General features: G+C 37.1%; 2 protein-coding genes across 2 annotated transcripts; one reads left to right on the forward strand and one right to left on the reverse strand.

Moving 5' to 3' along the window:
- Window positions 1-564: 564 nt before the first annotated feature.
- Window positions 565-2,935, forward strand: LOC127871150 (uncharacterized). Its single transcript, XM_052413874.1, has 4 exons — window positions 565-703; window positions 1,248-1,430; window positions 1,707-1,737; window positions 2,081-2,935. The coding sequence occupies exons 1-4, from the start codon at window positions 611-613 to the stop codon at window positions 2,107-2,109; spliced, it is 336 nt and encodes a 111-aa protein (XP_052269834.1). The 5' UTR covers window positions 565-610; the 3' UTR covers window positions 2,110-2,935.
- A 5,122-nt stretch (window positions 2,936-8,057) lies between these two features.
- Window positions 8,058-19,053, reverse strand: LOC127874804 (uncharacterized). Its single transcript, XM_052419436.1, has 5 exons — window positions 18,952-19,053; window positions 16,482-17,127; window positions 15,855-16,059; window positions 9,012-9,137; window positions 8,058-8,681 (listed from the first exon to the last, which is right to left on the reverse strand). The coding sequence occupies exons 2-5, from the start codon at window positions 16,789-16,791 to the stop codon at window positions 8,633-8,635; spliced, it is 690 nt and encodes a 229-aa protein (XP_052275396.1). The 5' UTR covers window positions 16,792-17,127; window positions 18,952-19,053; the 3' UTR covers window positions 8,058-8,632.
- Between the last annotated feature and the right edge of the window lie 4,717 nt (window positions 19,054-23,770).

A 23,770-nucleotide genomic window follows, 5' to 3' on the forward strand; every position in this document is an offset into this window, starting at 1 on the left:
AATTAATCTTAACCATATATTTACTTTCAAACCTAGTTCACAACGTTTACGATTTTCTTTCCTTAGGTATTGTTTGTTTACTATCTATCGTCCAAGACGATTTTATCAGCATCTTGTGTCACGTATCTTTCAGTCGTGGGTACGTGGTCTACGTGGGGTGAGTGGAGCGCGTGCTTGACGGTATGTCGGTCCAGCACGAGATTGGGGTCACGCGACTGCTCCACCGAGACGACGTCACGTGACGTGACCTTAAACCGAAATAAGACGGAGAACGAGTCGTGCGTAAGCTAATGCATAGGTTGGTAGACTAAAAATATGCGTAGTTATTTTTAGAGTGAGGGGCTGTCTCTTGTTGGATTTTAATTTTCCATGACCACCTTATTCGTGCGCTAACATCTGAAGAAAACAATTCATTCTTGTTATTAATACAATATAATACAATTTGACTTTTCTACTTTTGAAATAACAATCAGCCTTGAACATAACAAACTGTAATTTTTAGAAATGTATTTGTAATATTGATATCATACATACATTTGATCATTTTTTACTCACAATAGCCAATATCGATATGAAGAACTAAACACACCTCAATACGAGCTCATCAGTGATGATGACGTCAGAAATGATGACGTCAGAACAAACAAACGCAGCACCTATCACCGAAAGTCGTTCAGAACGTACGTGGTACGAACCAGTCCAGGTTATAACGATTTTAGACGAGTTAATCAATTTTGAAATAATTTATTTTCTATAACTCATTTTCACTGAATGTTCGTGTTTTTTAAGCTTAAAATGTTACACTGTTATTCACATTTAACCATTTCAATTTTGGCATAATTGTCGATAAGTTTTGAATACGATTTCTGCAATATTTCTATATATTAATTATATGTAGTAGGTTTGACCTGCAAATACACTGCGAATGCATTTTAAAGTATAGAACACTATTACTCCTTAAATACAAAAATATAAAAACAAAATAAAATCCCTACTTCTGTTAATTGAAAACTTACAATTAGTTGTCGCTCGTAAGGTTTACGTTGTCCTTCCCCGCCGTAGCAGACGCAAGGGCGGACTCGTAGCGGGTTCATTTGAATTAGTCAACTCGGGCCAAGCAGTTAAACAGTCACGCATCAGAATTCCAAAGCAGTTGTATTGGCTAGAAAATCATGAATAAAAGATCATTTAATCATCGCATCATTGTAATGCATTTGTTTCATGTACACAAACGACCATTACACCAGCCGACACTGACTGAAGGGACGAAAAGCTCACGGTTGCCTGACGGCGGCCGAGGTCGCATGCGGCGTCATGTTGGCGGCGGTGCTCCTCGTCGTCGCATGCTCAAGTGCTACCGGAAGGGAAAGCAGCGGAGACCGAGTCTGCCGACGAGTATTTGCTTTAACATCATACGATCAAAGCAAAACGTAAATTTTAGTAGAGATTTGCAATAAGTACACCGTTCAACATGTGTAGTAGACCCGTAAAATGTCAAAATGGTCATTATAAACTACAGTTCATAATGATCTTTAGAAATTTAAATAAATCAACAGTATTAAGAGTGCGAACAAGAATTCAGATTGAAAATTATTAACAACGCACAAGGTTTTAGTCGTTGGAATCATAGCATGGGAATAAAAACGGTTATTTCTTTGTACCGACATATCTTGATTATTAATTCAGACTTTTTGTCCTTTTTGCAGCGAACGAAACGACCAAACGACACCAAAACACGTAAGGCTTTATATTTAAATATGCATATTCAGTCCCTTTTCAAACATCAACACTTATACTTCTAACACAACACTCATACTTCTTACATGCAACGCGAAAGAGCTTCATTGCCCAGTCGTCAATAAAATCACCCATAAACGCAGTCCTAAAAACAATACTTGTAGTTAGCAGTGTACTTGCATAAACCATATTACGTCGAATTCGAGTTGATTTTTCTTTAATCATTATTAAGCTGTACTTGTTTTTGTCCGGAACGCTCGTACATTATGTCCTAATACACATTTTATTTATCTAGAGATAAGTAACTCAATATCGAAATTAAATTAAACATTTACATTCACAGTGCGAAGTGAAAGGGTAAATCACCTGTAACCAGTGACACCATTGACGGTAACGTGTTCTCTGAGTTCAACTCGGGCTGGCCCTCCAACGAGTTTGACTCAGCGTACGCTTTAGATGATGAATTTGACGATGAAGACGCCAATGAGACAAGAAAATCAGAAAATGAGAACATTTAAGCTGGCGATAATCTTTTGGACGAAGAAAACGCCATCGTCGAAGCAAAACAGGCGAAAGTGTTAAGTACGACAAATCCAGCGTTTCTCAATACGGTTGAAGACTCTGATGAAAGTGAAGCTATCGGAAGTAAGAGAAACAATGTTGAGCTACTGAGGTCAAACAATTCGTCTGCGCCCGCCGTCTGCGACGAATGCAACACCTCACGTGTCATTCCAGAAGTATTCCGAAGACAGCGGTATTGCGCAAAAGTCACGGAACAATTCTATAGCAGATGACAATCTCGATTTAGGCGCACAAGCAAGTATGGTGAACGTTGAAAAAAACCGTTGGTGACGAGGCAGTGGTCGAGAACGTGTTCAACGAGCCTCCCGAACTCTGGAGCGCTCACGATGTCGACAATGCCGATAATGCCGATAAAATAGACTCGCTGAGACGGATAAGCGAAAGGATGTTCCGCGAGGAATGAGAGGATCAAGCGCGTTCTGACAAGTTCAGTGGAAGCACTAGCCTGTATTATGGACCACCAAAAGAAGAGCATGATACGTCTGCTAATGACAAAGGAAATGACGAAGAAGAAGAGGAGCATATAAACGAAGATGAGGAATCGATAAGTACGTTTTTTCCCCGAAAGACTGCCTAAACATCCAAATTGAAAGTTTCCTAATATAAATAAAATAAATACACCTTTAGTATATTTCCCTATTAATCTCTTTAAGTTGAACTAAGCAAAAATAGTATTGAAAACATTTTTATCCTCATTTTTAAAGTATTTGCTAGCAAGAAAAACAACATCAATTTCTTATCAACAACGTGATTTTTCCCAATCCAAAGGGCCCCTGCCCAATAACCAAAATGGTGTTAACACTGTCATTGACTTACATAAATGATGCATTTTGCAATTTAAAACATGGTATTGATTAGTTTTTGTAAAGGACATTGCATGTAATTTAATAGAAAAAATTCTATAAACATTGACTTTGTCAGAGCAACTTTAAGTCGATGAGGTGTACATTTGAACAGAGTATTTGAAACAAAAAGCAATAATTCTAAATCATCTTTTTGTGATAAGGACTTTTACGCTCGGAAGGTCTATTGATTTGGGACAACAATTATTTAATACAACTCTTTATAATAATTTAAATTATTAAATTAAATATAAATTAAATGTTAACATAATCATCAATATGAGGTCTCTATCGATACTTTCACCTTATTATATGTAAAGAAAAAGGGGTGCAAGTCATTTATCTTTCACAAAATGTATAGTTCACGATTCATTAGTTTGAAATATTGATATAGTAGGAATAAGACCATCGTAAATTAACACTTATTTCAGACTAATACCTATAAGAAACAAATATTTACCGTTGTCCATTCATTATAAATTTTTAATTCGTTACTAAAATGTATGTTTTATATTCGTTTACTAAACGCGTTGTCAAACGCCGCCATAATAGGTTACATTCAACTAAAGCATTGAGTATCCCTCCGTAGTGCGTTATTTCCTTTTCTCTTCTTGAATTAAAATCGTTAAACAATGTTATACATGTCTTATTTGGCTATTTCAAATAGCTTATATGTGCCTTGAGTATTTTGATGACTTCAATTCTTATTTAAAGTATGAACTCTTAGTGTGTGTCTTTTGTTGTATGGGGCTTTCAACGAACAATGTTTTGTCTAAATAAAACTGCCACCACGCTATTTCTACCGTGCCTGCATTCGTATGGCATGCCATGTTATTGCAATTATTGAAAGACGACATATCGCTCTTTAAAATTATACCTGGCTTGGAATATGAAAAGGCCAGAAAATGATTTAAACGTTGGCAGTATGGGACCCGATCGGCATTGGAATTAGTGTAATTTAAATGGTAAAAGCACATAATCTGGAATGTTATTGTCGCAGAAATTTGTCTGCAAGCATGATAACGGGTTTTAATTGAATTGCGACCAATGAAGTGCTAGAATAGATGAGATATGTAAATATTTTGGTCAGAATGGGTATTAAAGGTATGGTGGGAATGTTAGGGATGGGAAGGGGAGGTATGGAAGAATAGGTGTTAAATTTCCGAATGACCTTCATAGCAAATACGATTATCTTCATATATTATAATTTCATGTGGAGAACAAGATTCAAAAATATCCAATGACACACATGTATCAAATTCAAGCCATTCTCTCTTTTTTTCGTAGGTCTTACATTTATCCATTGAGCCACAGATTGTGAAAATAACAGTGGCAGTTTTGCTTTGACCGGTGAGTCCATCCGTCATCAATATCTTGCTTCGTAATTTTAAATGTAGAGCAGAACGTCGGCAATTTCGTAGTTGGCATTCGCCGAAATCTCGAGTACATAATGGATTATGCATAGGAGGAATTAAGAGCACTAAGAAGGTAAGGACAGTAAAAGGGTATGTGCATGGGACGTAATAGTTGAAGGTTGCGGTGGGGCTAGTATAGGATGTAAGAAGGTGCAGAAAAGCAAAAATGTAAGAGGGAGGTACGTGCAGAAGTTAAACAAGTTCAGAGCGGTGAAGGGTTTCTGATCTACATCAACAAGTTTGCTGTTAGTATAGCACCCTAAGACTGTTTGCAGATGATAGCATCATTTACAAAATATCAATAACCTGCCTGACGCCCATAAGCTCCAGCTAGATATTGAAGCTTCTGGTCGATGGCACCAGGACTGGTTAATGCAATTTCATAATGAAATATGTGACATCCCTAGCATCACTCAGAAAAGAACTCCTATCATCTTCTCCTACAAACTACATGACCATGTTCTTGAAAAGGTAAACCTCGCAAAATAAATAGGTCTTACACTTAAAAAAACGTATTAAAAATGGGATAAATACATTACTTTAATTACAAATAATTCAAACCAGGCTCAATGATTTCTTAACCGCAACTTCAAAAATGATCCAAAGTGAGAGATCACGCTTACAATGCAATATTCACGCCTAAATTAGACTACACCTCTACTGTCTGGGACCCACATACACAAGTTAAAATACATTTTCTGGAAAAGTATAAAGACGAGCAGCCAGATTTGTAACAAACAGACACCACAGCACACGTTCAGTAAATAATAAGATAGACACCCTCAATTGGCCCTCACTTGTCACACACTTGTCTCATTATGCTGTATACAATTATTCATCATGTTGTTGCCATCACTTCTCCCAATAGCCTTCTTGTTCCTGGAGACCAGACATAGCAGTGTCCACTTTTTTAAACACATACAAACCTCAAAAGGCTCATATATATGGAATTACATCCCCGCATAAATGCTTCTATATAGAAGGAGTGCTGCATCTGAAAAAGAAGAAGAAGAATAGGTCCGATTGTATTACGGTATAATTATAGGTTAGACATCCGTCAATCTATTACGGACGGGCTCCTGTAAACTGTAAAGAAACATTCTCCTGTACAATATTTTCTCGTAGTCGCGTTTTCTCTTTTGAAACACAAAAGTACTCGAACATGATTAGGAGTGTTACGCTTGTTCTTTTTTTCGGTTTTGAGTTGTTCGGAACAACTAAGGTTAATGGTTGGGGTTTGAAAATAGGTATACACTTCCGTTCACCAAATCACTAAAAAATCGAGGATTGAAGGCAATCCTCGCCGAGAAATAATTACGTAATTAAAAGTAGTGCATTATGCTGGTCACGTCCAGAAAGAATTCGCGTTGCGGAAGATTATACTTTACATAACTTTTTTCCTAATGCAAATAAACCACTGTGTGTTACGTTATAATCGCGTAACACAGCTCTCCTTAAAGGCAACAGGTGCAGGTTAGCCAATAGATGCATTCGAGAAGACGCAGCAGGACTTCTAAGTGAACTCTGAAATACACACATACACGTGCGCATATGAGGCTATTAGTTACCAACCTTAATAGCAGCTGATTCTTTATCAGATCAATGGGAGAAAACGGAAAAAGTCAATACTATTTTAGTAAGTGATCAATTAAATTAAATTAAATTATTTCATTGTGTAAAGCAAAAATAAAACAATATACAAAGAAAAATGTTTTATTTTATTATGCATGTAAATTCCATTTCATTAATGTCTCATACTGATAAGTAAAAAGCAGTTTATTTGGAAAAATCCTGACAATCGGAAATAATTTATTTACATTTGCTAAAACCCAACAGAAAACCTTAAATAATACTTCGCATTTTTACTTGATACTCGGTCACTTAATTGTCCGCGGAAGACTTTCGATAAATATTGATAACGCAGTATTGCTTTCAAAATGATGAAACAAAAACTACCGTAATAATAGAGTGTCAAGAAAAGACGGAAATCGTTTCATTATCTAACCACAAATGTTTGCCGTACTCGTTCAGTCGGGTATGGAAATCGTTCTTAAAAGACTGAAAATACTGTATAGGCTACCGAAATTTGCAAGTTTGCTATAAATGACACAGTTTGACTTCACTTCTCTAAGATATTCCATTTATGAAAACCAAATATTTGTATGGACCCGCGACATGCGGAAATGTGTTTTATGCCATATGCGGCTAGCGTAGCTATGGTCAAGCCTGAGCATCTCGCAATATGTCAGGAGATAGCTGATGAGACTACGAACCCTTAAGTGATTTATAGAGGACAGCGCAGCTCCTTACCAATCTGCGCAGACAGGACTTTAGCTACGCAACTAGCATATGTGGCCTTTGTGAGTTATTTGGCCTTTCATAGGGCCGTCTCTGGTAATCATGGCCTGTTTCTCTGCCAAAAATTCGCCCGTCCGTCCTCTACGCTGCAGTTTCCGCTGCTCTCGTCAATCATTCGATAATAACTATCCACAAACGGACTATTACCTTTCCGCTTGGCGATCATTCCAAGGTCTGGGAGTCAGCGAAGTCAGCGGGAGAGGACGTACGGGTCGAGGGATGACAGTACTCGCTTGATGAACAGCTCCGCCCGCTGCAGTTCAACTATCGAAACCTCCTCAGACGACGTAGTGAAACCACTAACCATCTACGGTCAATTACTATTCCGCTTGGCGATTCTTCGGAGTCTTCAAGAAAATGTTCTGCGGAGGACTCTCGTCCCGGTTGCCACGTGTACGCTCCAGCTGCTGACGGCGCTCTTTTAAAATAAGTACGCTATTGCATGTATAGATTAACATTGATTTTTGTTTACAATCGCCTTTTTCTTTTAAATTTTAAATTTTAATCGCCTGCTGACAGATTCAATCGTCATTGGCGATTTGGTCGATCGAAAACGCTAACATATAATATCCTGACTATAAAATCAATTAAGACAAATACGTTTTGAATACCAGTAATCAAATGTATTTTTTTTTCTAAATTGTTGATGTTGTTTTCTGTCACTTGTTAGTCACATAATCACCGGAAGAAATATGTGTTTACATTATAATACTTATGTGAATTCAGCACTTTTGTTTAATGAAGGGACATGTATTTCCATATAAAAAGTATGAAGAAAACATCTAGTGGTTAACAAAAACAATGAACCAATGGCAGTATGACACACACTATTAAAAAAACATATGTGTCGTGTTCTGAGAAAACTGGACATAATGCATGTGCGTAAAGTGTCGTCCCAGATTAGCCTGCGCAGTCCACACCGGCTAATCAGGGACGATACTTTCCGCTTCAATTGAATTTTTACTAAGAAGATACTTCATTTAAACGAACAATTTCATAAAAGCGGAAAGTGTCGTCCCTGATTAGCCTCTGCGGACTGCACAGGCTATTCTGGGACGACACTTTACGCACATGCATTATGCCCAGTTTTCTCAGAACACGACACATATTAGCCACAATATTATAAGACAAATCTCATACCTAATGTTAACACATAAAGATGTGATGCATAAATAAATGTGAATAATGTTAAATAACATGTTGTGAATAAGGATTGTTCAGGGTTGTGGTATAAAACTTAATCACGACTAACAAAAGGAAGTGGGTAAACATTAGTAAAACGATTAATGTTCCGACCAGTTTTTAGAGGCGACGAATGTACTGGGATTTTTATTTAAAAAAAGAAACTAACAATTTTTGAAGATAGCTCGATTCTTTTCAAAGATAAATTTACTGTTAGATTGAAGGTTTCGGTAAAGAATAATTTTGCGATAAGAAAGGACAACCACCCCATATAATAATCTTCGACATATGATAAGCGGTAATTTAAAACGCATGTAGATAAAACTGTCAATTCTCTCTGTTGTTACAAGTTCGTCTTGATGGGGCTGGGGCTGGATTCACCAGCTGCAACGAGTGCACGTGTCGCAGGTTGGTCACCTCGGAGAAGCGCACCTCGCAAGTGTCGGGGTTAACGCCCACTATAAAGTCCGCCTCACTGTACATGACGAGCAGCACGTGGTAGAGAAACCGTCCGGATTACTGGAGCCCTGGAACACCGAGCCGCCGTAGTAGCGCTGGAATATGCCTGGAAACAGACATACGCTTTAATCCACTTAACCCGACTCCAGTACGGAAACTAATATATTCTTCTACAAAATATTTTAATATATGAGCCGCGCTCTGTTATAACCGGGAATAATGCGTGTGCTTTAAGTGTCGTCCCAGATAAACCTGTGCAGTCCGCACATTCCCCTCAGGGAAGACACTTTCCGCTTTCATGTACGTTTTCGTTTATAGGAAGTCCAGTTAAGGCGGAAAGTGGACTGCACAGGCTAATAAGGGACGACACTTTTCGCACTTGCATTAAGCCCGGTTTTCCCAGATCGAGACTCCATTTTATATTTCAACGACCCACCTCTGGGAGCAATGTCGCACTGCTTGGTGACCGTTCCAGTCAAGGGCTCTACGAGAACCAGTGACCACGCCCACATGTCGTGACCGGCGTCCGCCCACAGGCCAGGGGAGAAGGCGTACATGGCCTCTGGAACGAGGTGTTAAAGCCCCATTAACACTCAAAATCAACGAATATTTCGTAAAATATTTCGTCAAATAAAGTTAACCCATACACAATCAATGTTCCTTATTGCAACAGCCAAAATTTTAACGCTAGATGTCTTGTAACATATATTTAACGATACACAAAATGCTCGTTTTTATTTGTTGTGCCTTTCACGTGACGATTTCCGAACATTAACAATGCGGAATATATTGAAACGAGGGCGGTTTATTGCCCCTACTGGTTAAAACCAATTAGAGAAATATAGTGTGTTGAATATTAAATGGAAACAGTAAACATTTTTTGCACAATTTCGTGATGAATATTGTGGAATTGAGAGGGTGTGGAAACGGTTACACGATTTGCTTTACATAATTCAATGACCGTATTCACATTAAACAGTTTACATAGATGCCAATGACATTCAACATAAAGTATGTTGTTGTTTTGTCTGCTGCGTTCTGTTTGTTTCATAAATAGAGACCATAACTTTTGATTGCTTCAACCATTTATTGAATAAATATTTGTAAATATGTATGAAATATCTTATATATATGGACTGCGCTCTGTGAAAATGGGGTTAAATGCATGTGCGTAAAGTGTCGTCCCAGATTAGCCTGTGCAGTCCGCACTTTCCGATTAAATGTTATTTTTCGTTTAGAGAAAGTATCTCCTTAGCAAAAATCCAGGTAAAGGCGGAAAGTGTCGTCCACGATTAGCCTGTGTGGTCTGCACAGGCTAATCTGGGACGACACTTTAGGCACTTGCATTAAACCCCCTTTTCATAGAGCGAGGCTCGTCGTATCTAATATATCTAATATATTTTCTAGGTCATACATTAAAAAGACTTTGGTGTCCCACTAACCTCCACAACTGGGGTAGGAATGTATTAACATGAATGTGTATTCACTGACATCGACATCAACTGACTACATAAACTTTCTGCAAATTAACAAACACATTAACAAAACGGGTAATAATACGTGTGTTTAAAACGCTACCGTGATGCCATTGAAACCGACATTGACCTCGCGTAACACTGCAAACGATCAATTATAAGTTTATTAGGTAATAAACACATTCAAATATATACTAATTTATAATAATTTCTTACTGCATAATTTTTGTTTCAATCAATAACTGATTTTAAACATTTACTTAACTTTGTTATAAAATTAAGAACCTTCTCTTACATATAACATTCTCACAAAAATCTTATATTGTAAAAATGCATAACACGTTTGTTGTTATTTTGACGCATGTGTATTTATGGTTGCTTTATTGTTTTTAACGATGAGTTGTATATGCGTTGCTTTATTGTTTTTTAACGATGAGTTGTATATGCTTAAGTCGCAAATAAACTATATGTTATGCATAAAAACACGGTAACATAAATATCAAACTGTGTCCCAAACGTACACCCGTTCACTAAAACAAACATGTTCAGTTTTACAATAGGTATTCAACTCAATAATCCTTTAAACAAACTAAATGTTACACGGTGGCATTAAGGTCACATATGCTACTAGTAATTTGCAAAGCGTCAAGAAGCCAACTTTACTGTCAGTAAACTCACGCGTTAAATAGACATCCATGAGCAACCTTGCAATACGTTCATAAAGCAAACTAAATCAGTTTAGTGGCCCATTAAATAGGTCACATGGAGAACACTTGAAATGCGTTAATGCAGCCAACTTATATCCACAAAGTGAAACTTCAGCTTAACCAGCAGTAGAAAACCTTATTATACCACGCGGTCCTTTATTTATGACAATGAATTAATTGCCAAATGGTAAATCACCATACAGATGTACTAGACAAGACATACAAGTACACAACAAACACACTCATCCACCCCCCCACCTCCCCTCCCCCCCCCCCCCCACACACACACATTAATAACACTTAGGTTACCTACTTGGAACGTACCTTGCAAAGCAATAAGGATTTAAACCGGTTGTATTGAGCTCCGAACCTCACGCTTAACCCAACGGTATACAGTCACATAATATGTACTAAACGTACAAACCCGTGTCCTCATCTCATTTGTTACAAAAATAGAACGGCATACCCTGCTTTTAAGTCCATGTGCCCCGTTACAAACAAACATACGTTCAAACCCTTGTATTATGTCCATTCCCTTACATCAACCATAAACCGGATAAACATGTAAACTATTCTTGTAAGATCATATAATAGACCATGCCATTACAATTAAAAAATAATAATTTTTGACTAACTTGTTGTGTTTTATTTTGTATAACGAATGGACAATTAACAAAACAAATACAACTACCTTTTTTGGGGGGTGGGGGTAGGGGGTGGGTAGCAACTAATGCCAAGTGCCTATGGATAACGCTACAATAAATTGTGAATTTCAGCGGTTGTTCTAACATTGTTTTGAACCGTCAAACGTTAGACGTTATTTTGCTTTTCCGCAAGTTTCTGGCAATATGAAAAGTCTGGTATTTAATTGAAATTTTTAGCACACCCTCACAAGAGATCAAACCTTGCAATCTGTACGATACTCTTAGTCTTATACCAATGCAATGAGTGCTTTACCTCAATTCAAACACATTCCTCATACAAACCCTGTGTCGCATAATTGGTGTATTTCATGTATATTCCTTGTTCGGTGTAACTGAAACATAATATCTGTCTTCATGAAGAAATGCATAAATGGGCATCATATGTCATCGTCAAATTAGACGAGAAAAAATGCACCAAGTTATGGCCCATGGCTGGGTTCACTAATTTGTTATGTTTATTGTAAACACATGCAGCACTGTTAATTTGTGTATATTTTCATGTTAAATGACAGGTGACAGTTAAAAAAACGTGGTCTCGCTTAATTATTGGCATATATATGCACAAGATATGTAAGTCACACATAAAGCCATCCCGTATCAGGTAATTCAACTCATGTTAAAGTCAATCATCCAGACAGCCGTCACCCAATTTATTTGTCCATTATTGTATAAATTGGCATCTGCGTTGTATGAAAGACAGTCTTACTTAAACGGCCGAACATACAAGTCGCATTATTGCTGGCTTTCGCTGGATGGGCCCATTGCGGGCTTCGCATGTATCTTGTATTTGACAAACATTTTGGAAACGTTGTGTTGTGTTAATAAGCAGAAATAAAACGCAAAGAAATCAGAAATGAACTTTGTTGGTTAATGTGTCTTTTCCACGAACGATACGTAATTACGTGACACAGTACATTTTATGGAGCCGTGTACCATGGATACGACCGAAGTACGATCACAAGTGCGATCACGTGCCGAAAAAATGAAAACATCACAACCACAACGCGACATGAATTCAGGTCAGTTGTTTAAAAAAAATTATGGCAAACTTGGAGAGGGAATTTCAAAATTTATAAAGTAGAAAATGAAAGTAAAAAGCGTCATGACAACGAAATTTTTCAGAATTGTTTTAAAGAATTTTACGTAGTTAAGTGTTAAAGAAATAATTAATCATGTACGGAGAAATTATGCAAATATCAAAATCATACAGTTTTTCATTGATCTGTAGTTTTTCTAAAATATCGGGTAATTAAGAATAAAATAAATAAAAAAGAAAGTAATTTAAATTTACAGAATTTTCTGAGTTATAGAAATAATGAAATTAGAGGCGAACAAATCATTGAGAATATTTAAAGAATTTTGAATAAATTGTGTATGATTATAATATAGATTGTATACGAACGTGCGTTTTTTTTGCGCACAAATCCATTTTAAATTGTTGGTATTTTTTGTAAAGTTCCATTTAATTAAAACGTACAAGGAAATAATAATATCTTATATAGTTTTGTTTATTATTTTAATAAAGAAACTTTGGCGGTGGTTTTATTTATTAATATAGTAGAAAAAACTCGGAGATGATACAAATATTCAAAGAATTTACCTAGTATTTTACATTGGCAGAATTAAGAATTTAGGAATTTAGATTATTTAAGACAGTTTCGTTTATTATTTTAATAAAGAAAATAAGGCGGGTTTTGTTTATAAGAATGATAAAGAAAATTAAAGAGGACGAATAGATAAAATTATTGGAAAATTTAAAAATAGTTTCAGAATTGTAAAAGAAATAGGAAATAAGAACAGTAATGGTAATTGCGAATATGAATAGGGCAGACACTTAAAAAAAATATTATGTAAATATGTATATACGTCATTGTGTTGATTGCAAATATATGTAGGATATCGGTAATATTGAAGGTCTTGAGTAATTTTAAGTAAGAATTTAATGCGATCTGACGCGTATAGCGCAGTGAAAATATAACGATATGTACGCATTAAATTTCTAATATAATTGTTTAAGGGTTACAATTATATTTTATGAGCACGGCTGACTGATCAGCGTTCGGACATACCGAGCCCGAGGTTGTGATAACCTTAGCGTCCTCATGAGTAAGAGAATTTATCCCTGTGCCATCGAAGCAAATTACGCTATGGACAGAAGATGCGATGTCGCATAAGAATTATTTGAGTAGTTCGATTAGGAGCAAAGACCTGAATTTTGAAGTATACCGATACGTGTTCTTATATTATGAATGCATATATATAAAAGTCTGCCTTGTCATATTTGCGCATTTTTACAAGTGCACAGGTCAAACATGTCAATAAATCTATGCCCAACGGCAAAACTATAGTGATAAAGATGAGGTTTATGAAACCATGATATGAACAGGTACGTCTATCATTACCCATTACTCTAGGTCAATAAAGTGGCGCGCGCCTGTCAAAAATTTACCGGCCGCACGTGCGTAAAATGATTATGCCTAAGGAGGTACACAAGTCATATTAAGTAAATGGCTTGTCAGATGTCAAACTGTCATGTACTTATCCGAAGTTTGTTTTGAGGAATTGACTAATATTTTTTCGTTGTAAAGAATTTATTTTTTTGAATAAGATATCACAGTAAGTTGTCATGACGATATTTAACAATAACTAAGGGGATATTTATAAATGTTTGCCATGATTTTGAACAACTGATACTTGTATCACCACGACGCAGATAAAAATATCGAGATTTGAAGACAACGCCGAAGAAGAGCGACTTCGCGAGACAACGCCTTCCACAACGAATAGAAGAAACAAACAACATAATTAGAATGGAACATCACGGCGTTTACTCTCAAAGTGAATACCTGGTTCTATCACTAAAAGAAGACCAACGCCAGAAGATTTCGAAGGACAACAAGTGACGCAACACTGGACACAATACTTGTGACGTTAAACACTATAGAGTAGATGCAGCCGTTCAACTGTTTGACGTGCGTAGATAACGCATTTGGAATGATACTTCCGAGGCCTAAGACATCAAGGAGAATACTGCTATAGTTAATACCTCGTGAGCATTATGGCCAATAGAAGATCTTAATGTCCCAAGAGAAATGAAGACGCTGGAACCAAGAACAAAAGTACAATCAACAACAACAGAAACAACAATGCGATCACAAAGGTTTTAACATACGTCACAATTGATAAGCTACGCGGTACGCATCAACACCATATCCAGAGACAATATCACGATGGATTCAACAACAGAAACAACGACGTGATGACGGCTGGTTCAGCGACAAAAACAACAGAAACCACGATGACATATCCAGCCTCGATGTGAACCTTGATACGCAGATGAGTGCAACCGACCACGTGCGATTTGCCTACACAGTTTGGCGATAGATAGAGCTTCTTCACGACAGCAATGGTAGATAACATCACCCATGAATCAACATAGACAGAAAACAACAAACCAAGACATCTACATGACCGCAACAGGTACATATTCAACCCGGGCAATACCTACTTCGAATGGACAGCACAGGAGGTCACTAGTCAAACAACGCCTGTAGTGTTACGTGGACAATCGATCAACGTCATTTAACATTGATACATGATATTGTAAGACACTTGTCATTCAGGATTTGATCTTTCTAAAGATTTTAAATCATAAAATATAAAATCTTTCTTTAATGAAAATGAGGTGTGTCGCATAATTGGTGTATTTCATGTATATTCCTTGTTCGGTGTAACTGAAACATAATATCTGTCTTCATGAAGAAATGCATAAATGGGCATCATATGTCATCGTCAAATTAGACGAGAAAAAATGCACCAAGTTATGGCCCATGGCTGGGTTCACTAATTTGTTATGTTTATTGTAAACACATGCAGCACTGTTAATTTGTGTATATTTTCATGTTAAATGACAGGTGACAGTTAAAAAAACGTGGTCTCGCTTAATTATTGGCATATATATGCACAAGATATGTAAGTCACACATAAAGCCATCCCGTATCAGGTAATTCAACTCATGTTAAAGTCAATCATCCAGACAGCCGTCACCCAATTTATTTGTCCATTATTGTATAAATTGGCATCTGCGTTGTATGAAAGACAGTCTTACTTAAACGGCCGAACATACAAGTCGCATTATTGCTGGCTTTCGCTGGATGGGCCCATTGCGGGCTTCGCATGTATCTTGTATTTGACAAACATTTTGGAAACGTTGTGTTGTGTTAATAAGCAGAAATAAAACGCAAAGAAATCAGAAATGAACTTTGTTGGTTAATGTGTCTTTTCCACGAACGATACGTAATTACGTGACACCTGGCGACGCGTCCGACATTATTTTTAAGACAAATCCATTGATAAGTAAAGAAAGGGTCGTCGGTTCAAGCCATGAACTAACCCGTAAAACAGGTCAAACGCGTAGATCCGGGCACTCGGTTTATTGGCCTCGTTCTCGTTGCCCATCAGAGCAAACACGTGCACGTGCTCGTTCATGTCCGTCTCCAGCCATTGGAAGTTCACGTACAGATCTTCGGCGTTTGGAATGCTGGCGCGCTTTGTGTACGAGCCGTCCGTGCCTAGCGTCCCGACCTCGAAGAAAAAGTCTGAAACAAAATATATACCGGTATTGGTGTTTATGTACCTTTTGACTTTAAGGTTGACTTTTAGTTTTTACACTTTCGTGGTAAAACTTTTCATCGGGACTTAATACTATTAGACCGAAAGAGAAGGGTCTGCGTTTGCAGCCGCAAACTGTTTAAATATCATGCGTGATAAACCTTAATGCACTTAAAGTAAATATGAATTTAAATCGTGATATACGAGCCATTTTTTATTTGAACACACGCAGCCAAGTAACACTAGAACGCTCAAAAGATATACATGCCTCTATAAGAAAAAAACACACTAAAATATGTTTAAAAACAACAGTATATTATTATTTGAAGGTATAAATCTATTAAATCTATAAATTACAACATTGGTCCCGAATTATGTAATTCAATTAAAGATTACGAACACATATTACCATTTCCACTTGATGCACCATTATTATTTGACACAATTCTGAACGCAGCATACGTCTCGTCGGTGTACCACGACAGCCCGTTTATAGGGACCCCATCGGACATAAATATGCCCGAAGACTTTACAAGGGACCCATTCTGTAAACCGATGATGTAGACGGTTTTAGCAGCCGACTCGCGTGGCCCAGAGTCGTGGACCAAAATTGTCGTCGTGTTTCGACCGTTGTCAATGGCAACCACTTCATCCAGCATGAACGTACTTTTTTGGTTATCAGATGGGTCATCAATACCGAAGGCAAAGCTGTTCAGCATCTGAGTAGCACCAGTTACCACGGAGACCGAGATATATCACTTCGATGGGGCTGGAACGGATAGTATGCAAAACCGTACATTTTTGTGTCATCCATTTTTAGATTGGAGATTTAGATTTAGATACTTTTGTTCGTAGTATTTCTTCAGTTTCAACGCTCTCTTCAAAGGTACAAGTTTCTGCTGGTCAGTCTTGCTTTCGGCGGACAGATATTTCAGAGCCTCTGATTTCTTCGCTCCTTTGGAGATTTTAATGTCAGCGCACTGTAGGAATGGGGACTCCCCGGGTTTGTGGGTGCGTAACGAGCCCGGATGGTCGCATTCCATATCAGGTAGTTTCTAAAATATACATTAATTATTTCTTTCTAACGTAACGAGCCCGATCAAAATCTTGTCAATTTGTCATCAAACCTTTCGAAGAAGTTCTTTCGAATATTCATACTATAAACTGGTAGTTCGCCATGTAATTAGTTTTTCTTTGTAGATCAAGTTAGAATAGACTGAATTGCAAGTGTATTGTTGTTTATTTTCGGATGACAATGGCAGACATAATATATTTTCTTAGTTTTAAATCGATTTAATTATAATAATTTATGTTTTATAATAATACCTTTATAAACAATAACAACACGAGGGATGACTCACTCTAAATTTAAAACGTTTAGTTTTGCTGATATTCACAAACACATCCGTGCAGTTTTCTCATTCGCCATGACTGCCATGCAGTAATGCTCATACTTACAATGACTCATTTTCAGAAAGACAGTCGTGCAATTGTTATAATAAAGAATCATCCGTGAAGATGTGTTCATACTCTCAAAAACAGCCTTGCAGTTGTGTTCATACTCTCAAAGAAAGACGTGCACTTGTGTTCATACTCTCAAAGAAAGACGTGCACTTGTGTTTATACTCTCAAAGACAGCCGTGCAGTTTTGTTTATACTGTCAATGACAGCCGTGTATGCATGCGTATACTCACACTAGAAGCCGTCTAAATTTGCGCATATTCACAATAACAGCCGTGTAGTTTTGCGTATACTCACAATGACAGCCGCGTGGTTGTGCGTATATTCACAATGACAGCCGTGTAGTTTTGCGTATACTGAACAAACAGCCGTGTAGTTTTGCGTAAACTCAAAATGACAGCCGTGTACTTTTGCGTATACTCAAAATGACAGTCGTGTAGCTCTACGTATTCTCACAATGAAAGCCGAGTACTTTTGCGTATACTCACAATGCCAAACGTGTAGTTTTGCGTATACTCACAATGACAGCCGTGTATTTTTGCGTATACTCACAATGACAGCCGTGTAGTTTTACGTATACTCACATAGACAGCCGTGTAGTTTTACGTATACTCACAATGACAGACGTGTAGTTGTGTGTATACTCACAATGACAGCCGTGTACTTTTGCGGACACTCACAATGACAGGCGTGTAGTTGTGCATATACTCACAATGGCAGCCGTGTAGTTTTGCGTATATTCACAATGATAGCAATGAAGTTGTGCGTAAACTCACAATAACAGCCGTGTAGTTGTGCGTATACTCACAATGACAGGCGTGTAGTTTATAAATATACTCACAATTACAGTCGAGAAGTTGTGTTTATACTCTCAATGACAGCCGTGTATGCATGCGTTTACTCACAATAAAAGCCGTCTAAATTTGCGTATACTCACAATGACAGTCGTGTAGTTTTGCGTATACTTACCATGACAGCCGTGTAGTTTTGCGTGTACTCACAATGAAATCCGTGTAGTTTTGCGTTTACTCACAATGACAGCCGTGTAGATTTCCCAAAACTCACAATGACAGCCGTGTAGTTTTGCGTATACTCACAATGACAGCTGTGCACAATTTGCGTATATTCACAATGGCAGCCGTGTAGTTTTGCGTGTACTCACAATGACAGCCGTGTAGATTTGCCTATACTCTCAATGCCAGCCGTGTAGTTTGTCCTATACTCACAATGACAGCCATGTAGTTTTGTGTATACTTACAATGACAGCCATGTAGTTTTGTGTATTCTTACAATGACAGCCATGAAGTTTTGTGTATATTTACAATGACAGCCATGTAGTTTTGTGTATACTCACAATGACAGCCATGTTGTTTTGTGTATACTTACAATGACAGCCATGTAGTTTTGTGTATACTTACAATGACAGCCGTGTAGTTTTGCTGGTAGTCCTGTGCGTGCACATACGGGTCTGTGACCAGTGTCAATGTGGCGAAACTCATGCTCTCGGGGCTGGAGGCGATGGACAGATCCATGTAGCCTATAGCGGAAATGGGTCTTTTATTTAGTTTATTTGAATGTCTTATATACGGGTACTGTGAGATGAATGCAAACATCAGATGTATGTACTAATTATTACGGACATCACGTAAATGCCGTCTTCCAATTACTTTTAATTGAGTTATACAGTTAGTGTGTTTATAAAAAATGCGTAGTGCACACAGATTTGTTATACATGTACATGTATATGATAGAAGTGTTATAAACCATGGGAAAATATTAAACTAATAGGTAAGAACTCTAAATGTATAAACAGATTAGTTAAACAAGTAAATCAGAAATTAAAACGAGCTTTTTGCAACCAGTGCTCATGCATGAAGTCACGTGCCTGGGAACCCCGGCTCATAGTGGTTGTAGTTTTGCTGCCACCGGAAGAACACGTTCTGGCCGGGCGCGTACACCTCTACCGGGTCCTGCACAGGCTGGCCTCCGCATGGCAGCGCGTGCCGGAAACACGTCGGGTAGCCAGACTAAAATGTATATAGCAAGTAATTATTTTTTTGTTTTGTTTGTTTGTATTGATTTGTGTGTACGCATTTTGCACATTATTATCACGGCGGTCAGTTAACTCATTCACATGTTTGGTGTGAAATCTAGTTTACCAGTAGTATGCGCACCTATTTACTTTAGCCAGTGACATACAACTGCCACTCTTGAATAAGATAGGTTGGGCAGAGGGGCGGTTACGGTAGAAAAAGAAGTAATAAGCGGATTGTCGTTGTTTATTAGGTAATCAACAACGGTGTGCAGTTCTGTAGTTGGGCGATATATAAGGTGCACTTATAGTTACTGGTTTGCAACATGAGCTTTCGTTTAAAGCGACGCGGTAGAGAACCGCGGGAGGTGCAGGGTTCAATTCCCACTCCGCTCTTGGTTTTTATATGGCGCCAAACGTAAATAACTAAATATGTCTGTACAGCATCCCATAATAGTCAGAACATAATAATATGCGTCGAAGGATTTTAACAAAAAAAGAAGAGCGTGTACATAGTAGAACGCATACGGATTTACCTTCGAGGACGTCCGTGTGTACGCATACAGTCCTGCTAAAATAACTTTTTTTGGCATCAGAAATCCAAATCGCCTTTATTGACAGACAAACAATTGTATCATTCGCTCTATGTTAAAATAACCCGATTCTCGTATTGGTGTTTGTTTTTACTGTAGCAGTACTATTAAAATAAAAAGTAAATAGTTGGTCTGTTTTTCCGACCGACCTAATTTGTGGTATCGACCCAAAACGTAGGAGGGGGTGGGGGTGGCATTTCAGGTTTTGATTTCAATCGCTTTGCTATATTTCCGATCATATGCGCAAACTTACTTTATACATAGGCACAAAGATAAAATGCTGAAAAAAGGATAGGAAATAATGTTTGGATAGTTAAGAACTTAAATCAAAATTTCGCTGATTTGTCTAACATTATCTATGTTGGAGGTCTTAACGGTAAAAAACTACTCGTGTAAATAGAAGGATTTATCCCATTTTCACCGCGACATTGACGGTATAACACGTTGTGGGATATACTTGCTTGTATTCAACACTGTGGAATATACCTGTCGCGTGCACGGACTACTTTTTAAATGACGTCATGCGATATGCGCTAAAATTAGGTCGATATTGTTTGGTTCATTGATCGAATTTTAAGGTCACCCATTAGAAGAAAATGTGCACATTTTGCAGAAAAACATATATCTGACATATTCACCAAAAGAAATGTTGAAATAAAATATGAAATTACACGATTTTTGTTTTGTTATTTTTTTATTTATAACAAAGTCGACAAAACTTAAGCTTCAAAATTATACGACCTTCAACCTTTAAAACTAGTCATATGACATAATTTTTCGCCATCCGTATAATGAATCAGCTGATTGATGGCGTCATAAAATGGCATACTTGTTGCGTCATTTTCCTCATTTTTTTGACGATTTATTATAAACGCGACTTATTTCACATTTTTTCTACATGTACTGTATGTCGACATATCTGAATTGTCAATTGATCACATTTTCCTTATTTCGTGTAATGTGCATTGCTTATAACCAAAGCATATACTTTTGACATTTAACTTAAATATTAAGAATGTACAACAAGCCATACACATATCGCACAGTTCATACATAATCTGCTATGTTTGCTTTCCTATTTAATTCACGTTAGGCATAGAGCTGTGTAAAGTATAAGATGGTAAAAATAGCACCACACTGGAATTGGGAACGTCCCATTTTGTACACGGGTATTTTCTACTTATTTATCTGTTGTGTACTGGAATGTTTTCCATTCTTTGTGTATTTATATATTAAATTATTTTCTCGTACAATAAGTGCATTTACCATAGATAAATAAAACATTGTGCAAGTTTAAACATAATTATGTTTGTATGCAGAAATCTGCAAATGCAACCGAGTTTACCAACGGCTATTATTAGATAAACTGCTCCGGTTCATTTGAACAGCAGTAATGTAGAGTACATGACGTAGCGTGTGACGAAGAAGAAAGTTTATCGCGTTCATAAACTCATTTGAATAAAGTGATAGAATGGCATAAGGGTCTTTATTTAACTATGCTAAAATAATTATTAAAGACCCTAGATGCAAAATCGTCAATTATTGAGTTAAATGGATTATTAGATGGATTTTAAAGGATAATTAAAGGTAAGATACTAGTTCTTACGTGTTTTGATTTTTGTTTGTACTTTTGTCGTTCCCTGTTCTCGGGGAAATGATTTTAACATGGGCGCCATTGATGCATCGGATCACACACGGCATACCCATAACATTTTATAAAAAACACGTTCTGCGCGTCCTTAAATTCGTCCGAAGTCGGAAAACGTATTGCCCTGTATATTTTGTCAAATAAAGTGTCAGTCGCTGCAATTGTCTGTTTACTCGTCAAAATTGTCAAGGTCTTCGATAGCTAAAGAAACTTCAGCGTACAGTTTATTTAGTATTGAAAGACCTGTACAAAGTCGCGCCAGTCAAAAATCATAAAAAGCGACATAAAGTTATGGTAGCCAGAACTAGGTCGTCGATGGTGTACATGTATGTTGACATCGACAGCATTTTGTCAGGAGCAATCGCCGCCGTATTGGATTTGATAATTTTCTTTCGAAAATAAAATGAATTATAGTAAAGTCAAATCTTCTTTTCGCGGTCGTAATGTGTTAAATTCGCATACTGCGTAAAATTGAATGTAGGCATATGGTGATATTTTTTACTTGTTTTACAGTTTGTGTGTGAATTTTTTAAAGACTATTTTGCGTACCAGAACAAATACATGTATATCACTACGCATGGTTACATTTGTTAGATTTTAAGCGCTTTTATGACTGAATTAAAATTATTGTTAAGGTTATTAGATCTATTTATGTTAAATGTCACGTTGAAAAAATCAAATGGGATAAATAGAATACTAGGATTAGCGTTGAATACAGAGAAGTTTATGTTGCTCGGCTCGAACACCGAAAGCGCTCGCCAAGGCTCGCGCTTCCGGCGTTCTAAGCCTCGCAACATAAACTTCTCTGTATTCAACGCTAACCTAGTATTCTCTATATTGCAACTACCAAAATATGAACAAACCACGGGCTCGTTTTTATATCCTTCCATAAATACTACCAGCTACATATTATAACAATATTATATACTATAAAACGCCATTATTGTTTTACTTGAAGGGTTCTTGTGTTGCGAAAATGAATACATTTTTGTAAACTGTGTATATGTTATTACATTCGGTGATACTCGGTAAAATTTCAGTCGCTGCAACTTACCGTGGACAAATCCAGATCGCCTCTCTGTCGTGGAGAAATGAGGCACACGTTACCGGAAGTCAGCTGCACGCACAGCGCTACGATCCAGGATTGTATCCACGACATGTTAAATGCCAGAGAACTTAATGATAGTACGCACAAAATAGGTCAATTTGATGTTTATATTTCAACAAGTGTTTGCAAACTAGTTCATGTTCTGTATGTGAAAATTTATCAGTCACTATGTGAAAATTTATCAGTCACATTGTAGAGGTACTCGTCATCTTTATGATAGTGTTCTTAAAGGGACACGCAAAACTAAAAATAAAATGAATTAATGTAGATCGACAGGCATATTTAATTAAAGGGTGACGGTTTCATGGCATATTGTATATAAAATGCTGGAAATTAAAGTAAATGGATTTAATATACTAAATGTGTAAAGAACATGTAAGTGATACAAATAAGGGTTAGTATAAAATAAATTTAAGATATGGTAGTGTAGCTGAAGAATACAACAAGAGGTTATTTTCATTATATAAGGACTTTCCATTATATTTGGTTATCCGTAGCTGTTTTACAACAAGGAATTTTTGCTACTTTATTTGTACATAAAGGACTAAAGATAGTTGAGTACGAACATACAATCACATTGTTCCTTTAAGAAAAATCCCATTTTTACATACAGATATCACCCCAAATGTGATACAAAGGATCAACGCGGTAAGCAAAGCTAGAACACAAGGCCAATAGGTACAGGGGCCAACCATCTGTTTCGTTCTTAAATGAGCCGCGTTCTGAGAAAACTGGACATAATGCATGTGCGTAAATTGTCATGCTAATCAAGGACGACACTTTCCGCTTTTATGATATTTTTCGTTTTCAGAAAGTCTCTTCTTTGCATAAATCAAGTATAGGCGGAAAGTGTCGT

The sequence above is a fragment of the Dreissena polymorpha genome, chromosome 3, assembly GCF_020536995.1.
Source record: "Dreissena polymorpha isolate Duluth1 chromosome 3, UMN_Dpol_1.0, whole genome shotgun sequence".
Classification (NCBI taxonomy): domain Eukaryota; kingdom Metazoa; phylum Mollusca; class Bivalvia; order Myida; family Dreissenidae; genus Dreissena; species Dreissena polymorpha.

What these genes read in the sequence shown, in the direction of transcription:
- LOC127871150 (XM_052413874.1), top strand. Translation starts at nt 611, where the DNA reads ATGATGACGTCAGAAATGATGACGTCAGAACAAACAAACGCAGCACCT. An exon ending in CGTGGTACGAACCAGTCCAG is followed by an intron (nt 704 to 1,247) that starts GTTATAACGATT and finishes CCATTACACCAG; the next exon opens with CCGACACTGACTGAAGGGAC. An exon ending in TCATACGATCAAAGCAAAAC is followed by an intron (nt 1,431 to 1,706) that starts GTAAATTTTAGT and finishes TCCTTTTTGCAG; the next exon opens with CGAACGAAACGACCAAACGA.
- LOC127874804 (XM_052419436.1), bottom strand. Translation starts at nt 16,791, where the DNA reads ATGCTGAACAGCTTTGCCTTCGGTATTGATGACCCATCTGATAACCAA. An exon ending in TGGTGCATCAAGTGGAAATG is followed by an intron (nt 16,060 to 16,481) that starts GTAATATGTGTT and finishes ATTTTGTTTCAG; the next exon opens with ACTTTTTCTTCGAGGTCGGG. An exon ending in GTGCGACATTGCTCCCAGAG is followed by an intron (nt 8,682 to 9,011) that starts GTGGGTCGTTGA and finishes GTCTGTTTCCAG; the next exon opens with GCATATTCCAGCGCTACTAC.